Source organism: Tympanuchus pallidicinctus, unplaced genomic scaffold (genome assembly GCF_026119805.1).
Source record: "Tympanuchus pallidicinctus isolate F22 unplaced genomic scaffold, pur_lepc_1.0 scaffold3, whole genome shotgun sequence".
NCBI classification, from domain to species: Eukaryota; Metazoa; Chordata; class Aves; order Galliformes; family Phasianidae; genus Tympanuchus; species Tympanuchus pallidicinctus.
In genome coordinates, this window is record NW_026294747.1 from 64,540,316 (window position 1) to 64,554,014 (window position 13,699).

The 13,699-nt window shown below is 41.0% G+C and overlaps 1 protein-coding gene across 5 annotated transcripts in view; it reads left to right on the forward strand.

Moving 5' to 3' along the window:
- LOC128085553 (sodium channel protein type 5 subunit alpha-like) overlaps positions 1 to 13,699 on the forward strand; it is a 206,019-nt gene that overhangs the window by 113,543 nt on the left and 78,777 nt on the right. For all 5 annotated transcript variants that reach the window (XM_052693161.1, XM_052693156.1, XM_052693160.1 and 2 more), the window contains 2 exons: positions 2,509 to 2,682; positions 4,102 to 4,458. In XM_052693161.1, the coding sequence (XP_052549121.1) occupies positions 2,509 to 2,682; positions 4,102 to 4,458 (531 nt within the window). The remainder of the gene's footprint in view (positions 1 to 2,508; positions 2,683 to 4,101; positions 4,459 to 13,699) is intronic.

Consider the following 13,699-nt stretch of genomic DNA (forward strand, 5'->3'; position numbering starts at 1 on the left):
CCCTCTTTCAGTGATTACACCAGCATTAGGTGGGGGAAGATACTAAAAAGGGTACATCTTTGGCATTTTTTCCTCCAATTAAGTGTTTCTGAAAGAAATGAGAGTGGGATATGAATTTGCTATCTGTGAGAGTAGTCTGCCTGCTAGGCGTTGGAGATCTCCCACTCTGATGGTGCTATCTCCATCGACCAGCTGTGTGGCACTTGCTTCCTTTGGGCCTCGATAGCTTATCACTTACAGCAACCAACATTTCTAAATGCCCTCGCAAGGCCTGATCAGCACACTCACAGACTGATGATATAAGGCAGAAAAAGTGGGATTTTTCTCAATTTCTGTGTTTCTTTAGAAATGGAGACATTACTGCAGAGTAGGTGGAGAAATTTATTTATTGTTTATTTATTTCAGAGAAAATCCTCCAAATCCCCACTGGCACATTCACAACCACAACCAGTAGGATGGCGAGTTCATAGAATCACCAAGGTTGGAAAAGACCTCCAAGATCATCCTGTCCAACCATTCACCTACCATCAGTCTTTCCCTACTAAGCCACATCCCTTAATACAGCATCTAAATGTTTCCTGAGCACCTCTAGGGTTGGTAACTCCACCACATCCCTGAGTAGTGCATTCCAGTGCCTCACCACTCTTTTGGGCAAGAATTTTTTTCTAACGTCCAACCTTAATCTCAACGTGGTGCAACTTGAGGCCATAGTTACTCTTTTGCTTTCCAGCCTTCATCACTGCAGCATCCAGCTCCACATATAAGCCCAGCAGTTTGTTACCAGGTGCCAGCAATTTGGTGACTCCCATTTGAAATTTGTCACTGGCTCCTGATTTGTCACGTACATGGCTCCTGATGCCTATAAGATGGCTCAGACATTTTTTTCTATCTTGCTATGACATTTCCTTCACAGAAGGCTATTGATTAAAAAAGATTCGAGCAAAGGAAGTGATCCTCCTGAGTCATTTCTCTGCAAGGCGGTTACACAATGTAGGCAATGTGATGGTGTGGGTTTGCAGGCAGTCCCCTGGATATGATTTCACAGCCATCTAGTTTGGGCTGGCTTGCTGTCCTTGGGGAAACTGGGGCATTCAGGTGTGAATCTCTGCTGTTTCCAGCCACAGTGACTCAGAAATTCCATGTCAGTTAGGAAACAGAGATGGACCACTGCATTGGGTTCTTGGTATAGGACTGATAGGATGGCAGTTCACACTGACACAGTCTGAAATATCTTCCCCTGACAAGGAGAATATATTTTACATAAGGAGATGTGTAAAATGGCTATTTGGAACAATCCAGCCATTCACACCTGAAGCATTATAGGGTAAAATCAAACTTTCTTCAAATGCAAGCTGTGATCTTTTTTTTTTTTTTTTTTAAACTCCTTATCACCTTAATTATAGAGCCTCAACTTTTCCCTTCCACACAGTGGTGAGTTTCTCTTATTTTTTACTTAGAGCTGATCACTTTTGCTGAGATAGCTACAGACATTTAATTTTTGGGAAAGAAAATATTTCTCCTTGAGCGTTTGTTACTGCTATATCAGTTCTGGTGTCCCCTCTTTTTGACTTACACAGTGCACTGATATTGACTGCTGTGTAGAAAACCATGTGCTTTGATATAAAGGTGCAGCAGAGAACTATTCAGAACATGAAGCTCTGTGTACTTGAGCAGGTACTTAGCATGGAAATGAAACTATGTGAGTACAACACGATGCTCACATTTTCTCATTTTAAGCTGTCGTATTTATCATGATACTTAAGGAGTGCATCTGAAAGGATCAGATCTGGTTCTCTCAGATGCTTTGCAGGAATGGGTTAAAATTGAATTTGCTGTCTGAATTTGCAGACTTCCTATGTCTTCTTCTCTTGCCTCTTAGGCAATATTTATATGTTGTTCTAAAGAAATATGTTCCAATTAAAAGCTCCACTCTGTGACTTTTGAACTGTGTCATAAATAAGCAGTACCTCTTCAAGATGCTGTGAGAAGAGATCTGCTGGAAGTATTTGTAAAAATAAAATAATAAAAAAATAAGAGGGTTCAAATTAGGGTCTCTAATTGCCTTTGGTGCCAGGAAGAGAGCTCAGAATGGCTGGAGGCTCGAGCCTGGTGTTGACAATAATAACAAAATAACAGCAGATAATACAGCTGGTACGCTGCAGTCCAGATACCCCTTTAAAACTCCTACTCCATTTATTCAGGTTTCTCCACTGAAATAGATTTAACCTTTATAAAAGGCACCTTTACGCTTTCTTTTCTACCACTGAGAACATGCAGGCGACAGAAGGCGATGTAAGTGTCTGTCCCCATCAAGGGCTGAACCCAGACATCGCCGAGCATCGCTGTGAAGAGACCAGACAAAGCCAGAGCTGTAGCACTGATAAAGAATCAACCGTGAAAGATGACGTATTTGCTCACGTGTTTTTGGCTTTCTGCTGTGCTCACCTGTGACTGTGGAGACTGCGATAAAGGAGGGATGTGTTTTCACTTTGTGTTTTCTTTCTGCAGGTCTTCACTGGGATTTTTACGGCAGAAATGATCTTCAAAGTAATTGCCCTTGACCCCTACTACTATTTTCAGCAGGGATGGAACATTTTTGACAGCATAATTGTTATACTGAGCCTGATGGAACTGGGTTTATCCAGCATGGGGAACCTGTCTGTGTTACGCTCCTTTCGATTGGTAACGGTCTCATTCTGCTCTTACCCCTCTCCTTGCATTGCATATAAGCTCTGAGATGAATGCAACATATTTTCTTTAAAAAATGCATCCAGTAATAAAGACTTTAACTGCTGCAAACTGGTGAACAGTACGTGAGACTAATTATATGAGCTGTGGGATAAATGGAATTGTTCCAGATTTACATCAGGGTAAACGAGAACATAATTTGATTCCTTCTAGCCGTGCCAGGTACTCGAGGCACACTTTAGATGTTCGAGATGCAATTTGTAATAAAAATCTGCTTTTTTATGCCTGTACACCTGTTAGAACAACCAGCAGATAAATGATGGCCCCAAAAATGCAAGAGCTAGTAACATGTCTTTTTGGAAGTTGTTATTCCTAAATTATATTATAAACATGTCACCATTCTTTTAAATGTTGTCAAAAGAGAATGTCTTTGAATTATTCACGGAGTGATTTTTTTTTTTCTAGAACTGATCAGCATAACACAGCATCTGTCTCTCACGGAACTCCTTAGCTGTCAGTTCCTTTGTTATGCATGGGATAGTGGCATTCGATTAATGAGAGACTGTCGGCATATTGGAACAGAAAAGTCGTTTCCTTGCCAGCCTGACATTTGTGTTGCACTTCGTGTACCAGGATGTCCATGTTAATCATTCTGGCCATGATATGGCTTCAGAACTTGAAAGACCAGGAAAATAAGCCCTTATGGTTGCATTTAGAGGAAGGCTTTTTTTTTTTTTTTTTTTTCCCCCTTTCTAAAATTCTCTTTGCTGCTCAAAAATGCAAATTTTTCACTGCCACTGCTGGGCCCTGAGAGCCTCCTGTCAGGTTCTGAGCAATGCCTCTGCAGTGGAGTTGAAATTAAACCTTCAGCTGAAAACACAGCACAAGAGCTAGGAACAGTTTACATCCTTAGAACAGGTCTTTGGTGGGACTTGGGCTATGCTCAGCCTTTGTGATCCTTGAGGTGGTTTTCACCCTGGGAGCTATCAGCTACCAGCATCAGGCTGAGGCTTGCAGTGAAACACAGTGGAAATGCATCTCCCACTGCAGTATCGAACCCTAAGCCCTTTCCCTGCAGATGCTTGTCAGGCTGTTTAATTTGAGAAGGAAAAATACTCTAAAGGAAAATACTGAGACATGAGACTTCCTCCTGCTGTTCCCCCCAGTGATATCAGGGAACTGAGCTCAAAAAGCACATCTGTCTAATAAGGCACAGCAAAACTCCTGAATGCTTCCTTCTCACCCAGGAAGCACGAGAGATGTTTTATTAATAGACTTAGTGAGGTTCACAGGAAGTGTGGCTAAAATCCCCTCGTGCTGTGGCATTCCACGTTGCACCCACTTTAATAATTCATCCACTGAAATCTCTGTTGCTTCCGTGAACTGACACTGTTGTTTGTGTTTTGTTCACAGCTGCGGGTCTTCAAATTGGCCAAGTCGTGGCCGACCTTAAATACTCTCATCAAAATCATCGGTAATTCCGTGGGCGCCCTTGGGAACCTCACCCTTGTGCTGGCAATCATCGTCTTTATTTTCGCCGTGGTAGGAATGCAGCTTTTTGGGAAAAGTTACCTGGACAATGTGAAGAAGATAAGCACAACTGGCAACTTGCCACGGTGGCACATGAACGATTTCTTCCATTCATTTCTCATCATCTTCCGAATCCTGTGCGGGGAGTGGATCGAGACCATGTGGGACTGCATGGAAGTAGCTGGGCAGCCCCTGTGCCTTCTCGTCTTCTTGTTGGTCATGGTGATAGGAAACCTGGTGGTGAGTTGTCCAGATGGTTTCTTCTCCTTTTCCTGCTGGGTGTGTGGAAATGAATGTCCTTGTATCCAGAAAGTGCAAAACTTGTGTTGCTTCGAGGCTTTTGTGTTTGCTGAACCAAGGTCTCACCCAGACACATTTGTTCATATCCCAGGTCCAAAAGGGGTGTCATTTCATTGCTAATTGGGATGGAGGCTTAATGTTTTTGCAAAAGGACAGGTAATGTTTTAGAGGAAATAAAGTCACACAGGCTTGTTATAATGATTTTATTCCTTAAGGCATTGGTGAGACTTAAGAGATTTGAAATCTCTTTTCAGGAGTGAATACCACCTTAACTGTCACTGTAATGGGGGATATTTTTATTTCTGTTCATTTCTGGACCAGAACAGGTGAGCCTTACAGCTAGCACAGTATCTTTGAGAGGAGTTTCAGATGTGTTTAGCTGGTGTGTTCTAGGAAGCTGTAGGTTATGTTTACAGTTAAGTCACTTGCTCATTGCTTTTTTAATAGACCATCCCATAAGCTTGGCTTACATAAGCTCTGAACCTATTAAGGCTGAATTGTATTTCCCTGTTGACATCTTAGGGAGCGCTTTGCTGGCTTGCAGTCATTGTGGAAATGTTTTGCCCGTTCAGCTTACAGAGCATCTTTGACATTGAGGCTCTAATGGGCTTACTGTTTATTCAGTGAGTTGTTTAATAGTGGATGTGGCCATAAAATTGTTAGGCTTTGCTATGGACTGCTTTTAGTGGTTGTTTTGCTTTTTAAGTACCCGGCGTTTTGCTTCTCGGCTGCTGGGATAGAAAACTCCTTGGAGGAGCTTATGAAAGAAATGAGCACAGTTTTTGTGTTTGCATTAATTTAAATTTTAATAATTAGATTTTTGATTTCAAGAGAAAGCTGCAGTTTGTAGATTTTTGTATAAATCAAAAGATTAAGCTATGATTGCTCAGAAAGCAGCAGGATTTCTCTTTGCCTTCACTTTAACTTTCTGCCACTTTAGCTTTCTTTCTGGATTAGATGATGTGAGACAAGTTATGACTTTCTGCACATTTTTGCGAGGAGTTCAGCCTAAACTGAGAAATTTAAGCTCCTCCTATTGTTAGTCAATGGATTCTGTATTTGTATTGAAATCTGAAAATAATACCCGGGAAATTCGGGGGAATATGTTCACATTTGAAATATTAATGGATTACTCAGTGAATGTGTAACATTTTATTTCCTTAGGTATTAAAACTCATGAGATTGCATAGGGATTGTTAAATATAAAATCCAATTCAGAGGAGATTGTACAAACAGTATCCACACGTATTTAAACTTCCGTGCTCGGAAAAGACTGTTCCACATGTACAACCAGATATTGAAGGCCTCTGTCAGCATGAGTGATCTGAAGTTACTGGTCAGCTGAAAGCAAAAGTGCCAGCTTCATGCTTTTCAGCCATCAGTTTTGTACGCACGTAGCAAAGACTGGGGAATAGGAGTGATTATTGTATGTAAAGCTCTTAGGGTGAAAAAAATAAGAGGAAAAAGATCCATAGGTGTGAAAATGAGAAAAGAAAAACAGGTTCTGAATCATGAGGCTCATTCCATGCCAAGCACATGGAGATATTCTGATGTTAATTATCAGGTAGAAAGAAGATTCTTTTCTCCCACAATATTAGCAAAAGTCTTGGTTTCTTCAGTGAGAGTCAGCTGAATTCACAAAATTACTCATTTGCTGCAGAGCATCAGACAAAAGCTCAGCTAGCCAAAAAGCACTAATAACTCTTTAAAATGAGAAGACAAGCTCTGGCTGCAGTCTGGGGTGGGAAGAGTTACAAGCAATGTGATTCTGTGATATTCTCAGTGCTTGGGTCTGCAGGTCTTATCGAGCCTCAGTAACATAAATTCAAAGGAATGGTGGAAGAAAAGCATGGAAAATTAGTAAGTGCCCTGGGCAACTTCATGTTATAGAGCAGTCAAGCTGTTGAAAGGAATTTTAGTAATTCTTAAGACTTTGGTTGGTATTCATGTATCCCAAAAATGTCTTGCACTGTGCCACTGCCATGTGAAAGTATGTGCACTGCTGGTCAGCTGATATCTGAGTCATCCTCAGAGAACTAAACCTTACAGCATAGTTGGGAAATGACGTGCTGTGTCACTGCCTTCTGCACAGCAATACTGTGCTGCTAGGATCTGGCAGCATTTTCAGAGTCATGGAAGCTACTTTGGAAGGGAAGGCCAAGCCAGAGGAATGATAAAGTAGGCTTGCTATCATGTGTAAGGACTTCTGAAATTGCTAACTGAATAATTACGATTACAGTTAAGACTTAACATATTTCCTGTGTACATATGTGTTCCTGAGTTTAGTAAGGAAAGTAACTGAGAGAGGAGTTATTAAAAAGGCAGAGAGGAGTTTGGGTAACGAGGCAGTCCTTACTGCCCTGCTCTGCTGGGTCAGCCAGTGTGAGAGCTGAGGGCAACAGCAGCCGCTTCTCAGGGGACAACCTCCTGCAGTGGGGACTGCTGCTGTACTAATGACGTGCATGAATAAAGTTGACACTCCAATCACAGAAAGAACAACCTTCCAACCTCTTTGCGTGAGTCTGACGTGTGCTGGCCAAGCTGCCCCTTTATTCTTGTCCCTGCTGCTTGGACAAAGTGAGATTTCTACCAGCTTCTTCCAGCATGATACAAAGTAAGGTCTGTGCTTTGAGTTATAAGCATGCCAGGGGGGATGGTCTGTCACAAGAGAAGTTGGTCAAGTTTTTACTGGGATGAAAATTGAAATGAAACGTTGGAAATGCTCTTTATCATTGGTCATTGGCAGTCCTTTGGTCCAATATCAATGTTTGTAACATAGAAAAATACTGAGAACCTTTTCTGAGAACATAAAGATAGAAAGCATCACAAATTTCTAGGGTGCCCAGTTATCCTGCAGGAAGAACTGCCTGTCATCATTGAATTAATATATGATGCATGAAATTATGAAAAACAAATTGTAAGGTCCCACACTCCCCCCTGTTTATTTATATTTTCATAGAATCATAGAGTCACAGAATCATTAACGTTGGAAAAGATCATCTAGTCCAACCATCAACCCATCACCACCATGCCCACTAACCATGTCCCTCAGTGCTACATCTATCTGACCCTATTAAGTAGTTTATCAACAAGGAACCTTTGTGAGGATATAGAGATATACCTATCATTCACTGAGAGCATCCACATCTAAGATGACCACACAGATCTATCTTTGCAGTCAGATCTGGTCAACAAAGTCCATGAAGTCATAAAATATCCTACCCAAAGGTAAGTCTAAAGGTGTCAGATTAAACAGACCTCAGAAGCGCTTGTTTCTCTCCCACTAACTCAGCTGTAGACACCCACATGTATTTATCACTGGTTAATTTAGCCAACAACATGCTGCACCTATTAGAGAGCTAAATGAGATTCTAATATGCATCAGGAAAGGTAATTACAGAGGAGAAGGGAGAGTACCAGTGCTGTTTTGCAGTGCTCTGCAGTACTGGACGTGCAACGTATTCCTTTAGTGACTGATGCTCAAGAGAGATTAAGCCAAACTGGGAAAAGCAACGAGATTTTAATTAGATGAGGGGAATGCAGAAGTAGGCAGGGAGAACTGTGTAGGTAATAAGAAAGAGCTCTCATCAGAGGAGGAGGATAAATCACCCTTAGGTGCCCTTAGAAAAGGAAGCCTCAGGCTATCAGTGCAGTGAGGCTGTCTAGGAAGACTTTTCCACAGGACAGCTAGCCCCAAACCAGCAGCCTGTGAGATGGAACTTGGTTAATTTCTGAAGGAAGCAATTCAACAGCCCATGTCAGTAGGGGTCTTGACTTGGTGACCTGAGAGGACCTTCCAGTCCTCTTTTCCCATGACAATTTGAGTGCTTGTCAGCAGGGCTGCTCAGCGTGATTTGGATGAGAATTGAAGTGGCTTGCTTTAGTTAAACCCAATAGAAACTTGTCTTTAAAAAAACTGGATGCCCTGGAGTTTGTCCTTTTATACCACTTTCACATCCGTGGAAGCCTTGATGTTTTGATGGAAGCCTTTTCTGTTTTGACACGGCCTATGACTATGATATACAGAAAAAACAGAAATGTCACATTCTTGGAAAGTAGAAGTTTTTCCTTCCTTACATTCTTTTACTGAAGTCAGTATGGGATGGTTCCTTGAAGAAGTATTCTAAGAAAGTGCTGCTAAACAACCAACAAATTAAAATCTGTAGATCCTCAAAGCCAGCAGATGACACAATATCTCAGCAGGTTTCATTAACCACCATTTCTTTCTTTAATATCCAAAGTCTGCTGATAAAACAGTGTATCACCAAAGCAGTTCTGACAGAACGGTCTCTGCAGTGTCAGGTCTCTGCAGGAAGGCAAGAGAGTATGAAACCAGGGTCCAGGGAGTGTGAATAAATGGTAATTTCTTAGTATTTTGACTTCAGAGTGTCCTTCTCAACAGTTTTCTTTCCTACCTCTGAGAGACTGTTCTGGGCACCACCAGTGTAACCTGGAAGGGAACAAATATTCTAGAATGAGAAGGGAGGAAAGGCCAGTTAGCATGGTTCCTGCCCTGACAGATGTGCCAGAAGTAGATTTGAGTTGGGGTGGCTTGAGTAGGGAAGAGAAGTGACTAAAGGTGTGGGTGCACTGCTTAGCAAGTGAGAATTGCTTGTTTATTTCCTATCCCAAACCATCTGTATGAGTAGCAGTCTCCAAGAACCACAAGGAGGGTCAGGGTGCCATGTACCTATCTAATACTTCATTATTGATGGCTGTAATCCTACTTTTAGTTAAAATCACTTTCTGGGTGTGCCTGGAAGTTTGTATCTATCCAGATTGTTTATATTCCTATTTATTTGTTTATTTAATATTAAGAATGAAGCAAAGTTGTGTGATAAATAATTCTAGTTAATTTGCTTTGCTTCATCTATGCTTTGATAGCTTTGTTGCCTTTTGTTTTGTGATTCTGCAGTCAAACAAACAGAACAAAAACTTCAGAAGAGAGGTAGCTGTGATGTATAGTGTATAAATGTGTAAGGCAAGACTGCTAGCTGGGCAGAGTAGTCTTCATCATGGGAGCTTTGTTTCTATATGAAGTTGTTTCTTTGAGTAATTTGCAAAGTATTATCGTTTCAGCACCATAATCTCTGATTGAGGAACACAAAATGTGATGTGTGTGACCACTGCATAGGCAGACTATAAGCCCACCCCATAGGAATCCTTCAGCCCACTGTGCAGATGTACCTGGGTGTTCACAATCAAGGGACTGCCTCAGCTGGGAGGCTTTGGTCTGCACAAGGTATTACAAAGCTTAATAATATGGAGCAAGGTGATCTCTCTCAGTAGTACTCAGCATGAGGAAATGTTTCTGGGCACATTTATTAGTAAAGAAGTAGCCATAAAGTCCTGTCTCACCCAATACTGATATATCTCCATCACAGTAGATGATCAGCAGATCACAGCCAGACTTGAAAGAGGTTTATGATAATGTGTCAGATTTTCTCTTTAAGTGAAATGGATATAGGGAACTATCACTGTTCCTGATGGTAGAATGACAAGTAATAGCAGAATTACTAGGCATCTAACAGGCCTAAGAAAATGTGGATAACAGTTCTGCTCCTCAAGAGCTCAGACAGCAGAAGTGTACTAGGATGGGCAAAGAAGGTCTTTGTATGAGTCTTGTATTTCTACCTGAAATGAAGGAACTGTCGCTGAGGGAAACTACATCAAGACTCTGACCCTTTTAGGAGACATGAGGAATTACACAGGAGGTTTCAAGACCAGAAAGCTTTTTACAGGGTGATTATGGTTGCTTTGCACCAAAGGAATTAGGCCTCATTCGTTAAGATTTCTTGTGCCAGTAAATGAATGAAAATGTAGCATCGATGACCTGTGATAGCACATTTCCAGCTATCTCCTTATTTTCTTTTCAAATTTTAAACAAATCTCATTCTCAACAACTTTTACTGTCTCTCCAGAGAAATGTACAACTGAAGAGTTCTAGCCATGCTTGCTGCCCTGAATCAAGTAATTATTTTTTGTTTAATGACAAATATGCTCTTATTCATGGGGGCCACTGAAGACTTCTACTCTGTGAATAAACATTACTCTCTTTGGAGGGAAATGTAGTTATATTGTGGTTGTACAGCTGATGATTAATATGAATGAACTGGAATTGTAGAATGTTGTGTGCCTCCTAATACCAAATGCTAGGTTACCTCTGCTTGTTGAATATTAAAGCAAGTTTGGGAAGAGTATGCTACAAGTCGAAGTTATTCCTTCTTTTTTCACCATTCTAACCACCACAGAGGTCTGTACCCTCAGAGTTTGCGTACCGTCCTTCATCCACCGAGCAGATATTCTCACTGAGACAACATTTGCCCCATCAGTTCCTCTTCCTATAAAAGGGAAGGAAAAATGGACATGACACACTAGTATGTACACAGGGGAGAACAGTACTTTACAAGCAAATGTGCATCCAAGGAAATCCAAAGAGAAGTTCAGGTTTTCCAGAATCTTGCACAAGCATCGTCTCTCCTTGTGCTCCCCCATGTCTGTGTCGTGGGTGCCATTGCTCACCTTATCTGCTCTTTCAGCAGCTCTCACCATTCTAGAAACATTCATTTTATGTTTCAGTGACATCAGCTGTGAAGGCCACTAGGCAAACAGGCAGGAATGCGCATGTCAGGAACGGTCAGTGTCAGGACAGACAAAATGTGCAAAGCAGCAAGCAGGGTGTGTGAGGGTACAGCAGCAGAGGGACATGCTGAGAAGCTGCAGCAGCCTTGGTGAGAGTTGGAATGCTGGAGATGGGGGCTGAAGAGATAGTGAGGGTCCGTAAGGAGTTTGAGCCCCAAGGAAATGTTAGCACAAAGTGGAAGTGTCATTTCAATCAGTCTCATCAGTTTGGACACTGGTTTAAGTGAGGTGAATTTTCCTCCTCAAGTCACGTGCAGCTTTGTGGAAGAGCAGCCTAGAATGCATGAATAAGCACCTTTCAGGACCCAGGCAAAATAGAGACAAAACAACTGTCAGCATATTACCATCCTTTTTGCTTCCACTGATGTATGCTTATGTTACATTTAGTGTGATACCAGAGAATCCAGACCACAAAGGAAAGCAGCCAAACCACAGCACTTTCCCAGCTTCTCCCTTCACATTTTTCATGCCAGCTACTGACATAGTCTGTGAGTCCCTGGGCAGTTTCTGCTGTTTGTATACTCCATTATCCACCCTTGCTTGAACACTGTCCAGGAAGCAGAGCAGTCAGGTAGCTGATGCTTTTGAGCAAACATCTAGCTGTATCTGCTCAAGTATTAAACACCCTTAAAAGGAATGAAAGGCCCACCAGAAACAGATGGCATCATGTGAAGAATCAAAATGATGAATCCTGACACCAACAATCAATCAGTCCAGTTGCCTCTAATGGCTCCTAGTAGAGTTGGAAAGCTTGCATCCATCTGTAGGTTTGTTTGGAGTTAAAGACAAACTTTTTGTCTAAGACTCAAGGCTTTTAAAATGGTGCGATTTATCAATGACCACAGAAACAATCATTGTGTATGTTACTGGGCATACATCATATATGTATCATATATAATCACCAAGGTTGGAAAAGACCACTGAGATCATCCATTCCAACTGTCCACCTACCACCAATTTTTCCCCACTAAACCATGTCCCTAAGTATAACATCTAAAGATTTCTTGAACGCTTCCAGGAATAGTGACTCCACCACCTCTCTGAGCAGCCCCTTCCACCACCTGACCATTCTTTCAGAGAAGAATTATTTTCTGATGTCCAACCTGAATCTCCCCTGGAGCATGTTGAGGCCATTCCCTCTAGTCCTAAATGGAATCATTAAGGTTGGAAAGACCACTGTGATCGTCTAGTTCAACCACCAGCCACTCTCGTGTGGAACACTAGAGGGTGGTGCTAAAAAACCTGGGGAAATTGAATTCAGGACATTTTTGATGGACCATCAAAAACTGCTGGGTTTCAAAAACCCAGATTTTGAATCTGCCATGGTATGGCAGATTAAGTAGTGCTCGTTCCAGGCTTGGAGGTATAAGAGTGCTTTGTTCACGAGAGGTGAGGGAAATGCACCTGGGAACAGATGGGAGGAAAAACTGCTTTCCAAATGTTGTCCTAAAAAGTAATCTGCTTCCTAATGTCACTACAGATTTATGAGTTTGTGCATCCTGCCATAGGCTCAGTTGTTTATTCTGAAGAGCTGAATCTTGGCACTTGGTGACTAAATCTGAGCAAGCATCTTGCATTAGGGGACAAGTGTGTTCAGTTCCTGTTTTAAAGATATCTTTTGGTGTCCATGCTGAATAAGTACTAAAATCAGCCAACTTTTTCCTTGAAATCATCTTTCCATAGAAAGGTAGATCTCTTTAAGTATTAATAGCTAAAATCCTAATAAAAATTATTGTACATCTTCTACTTCTGATACAGTTCAAAGGGCTGAAAACAAAAACTGAATCAAGGCTCTCTTTTGATCTATGAAGCAAGGAATTCCCCAGAAAAAAATAACACATACCAAATTTATTGGTGTCTTTTTATTAGTAGAATGTTAAGCTATTGCTTCTTGATCAATAATGAGCCACTGGGATATATCACAGAACAATAATGTCTCTTAACACTAGTGCTGTTCCACAGGAATGTACATAAGGAAATATGAAACTATATCCTGTTCACCTTCACAGATGGGAGATTTATTAGAAATACGGAGAGGAAAAAATGCTAATGCAATGTGCACAAAGCCTGCCCCTTGAAAACCAGCTTTATGCTTTTTTTTACTACTTGTCATTTCAGGTCAAATATCTTGACTGCATGACATGAAGCACTGAAATAACATTTTTAATATTATCCAACCTTAATATTATTCCTTAATTTTATTACAACTTTATGATTCTATAATTGGACTTACCGTATATTTCTGTGAGTCATGTTTTTACATATTTTGTTTGTGAAGATGATACTAGTGAAATGTCTGCTGAGATATAGATTAGTCTGATGATTGAAGACCTGAATTTTGAAATATGTATATATATTTATATAGCAGGAATCAGTAGGATAAAATACTGCTTGTTTTTGTACTGTCTGTGCTTGGCTAATTACATAAGTAGGGTTTTGTCAGTGTTTAAGTTCATGCTAATAGCAGAGTAGTTATTAAAAACCTAGAAGACAATGAGTCAAATATAGTTGGACAAGAGTGTGCAAAGGTAGGTAGAAC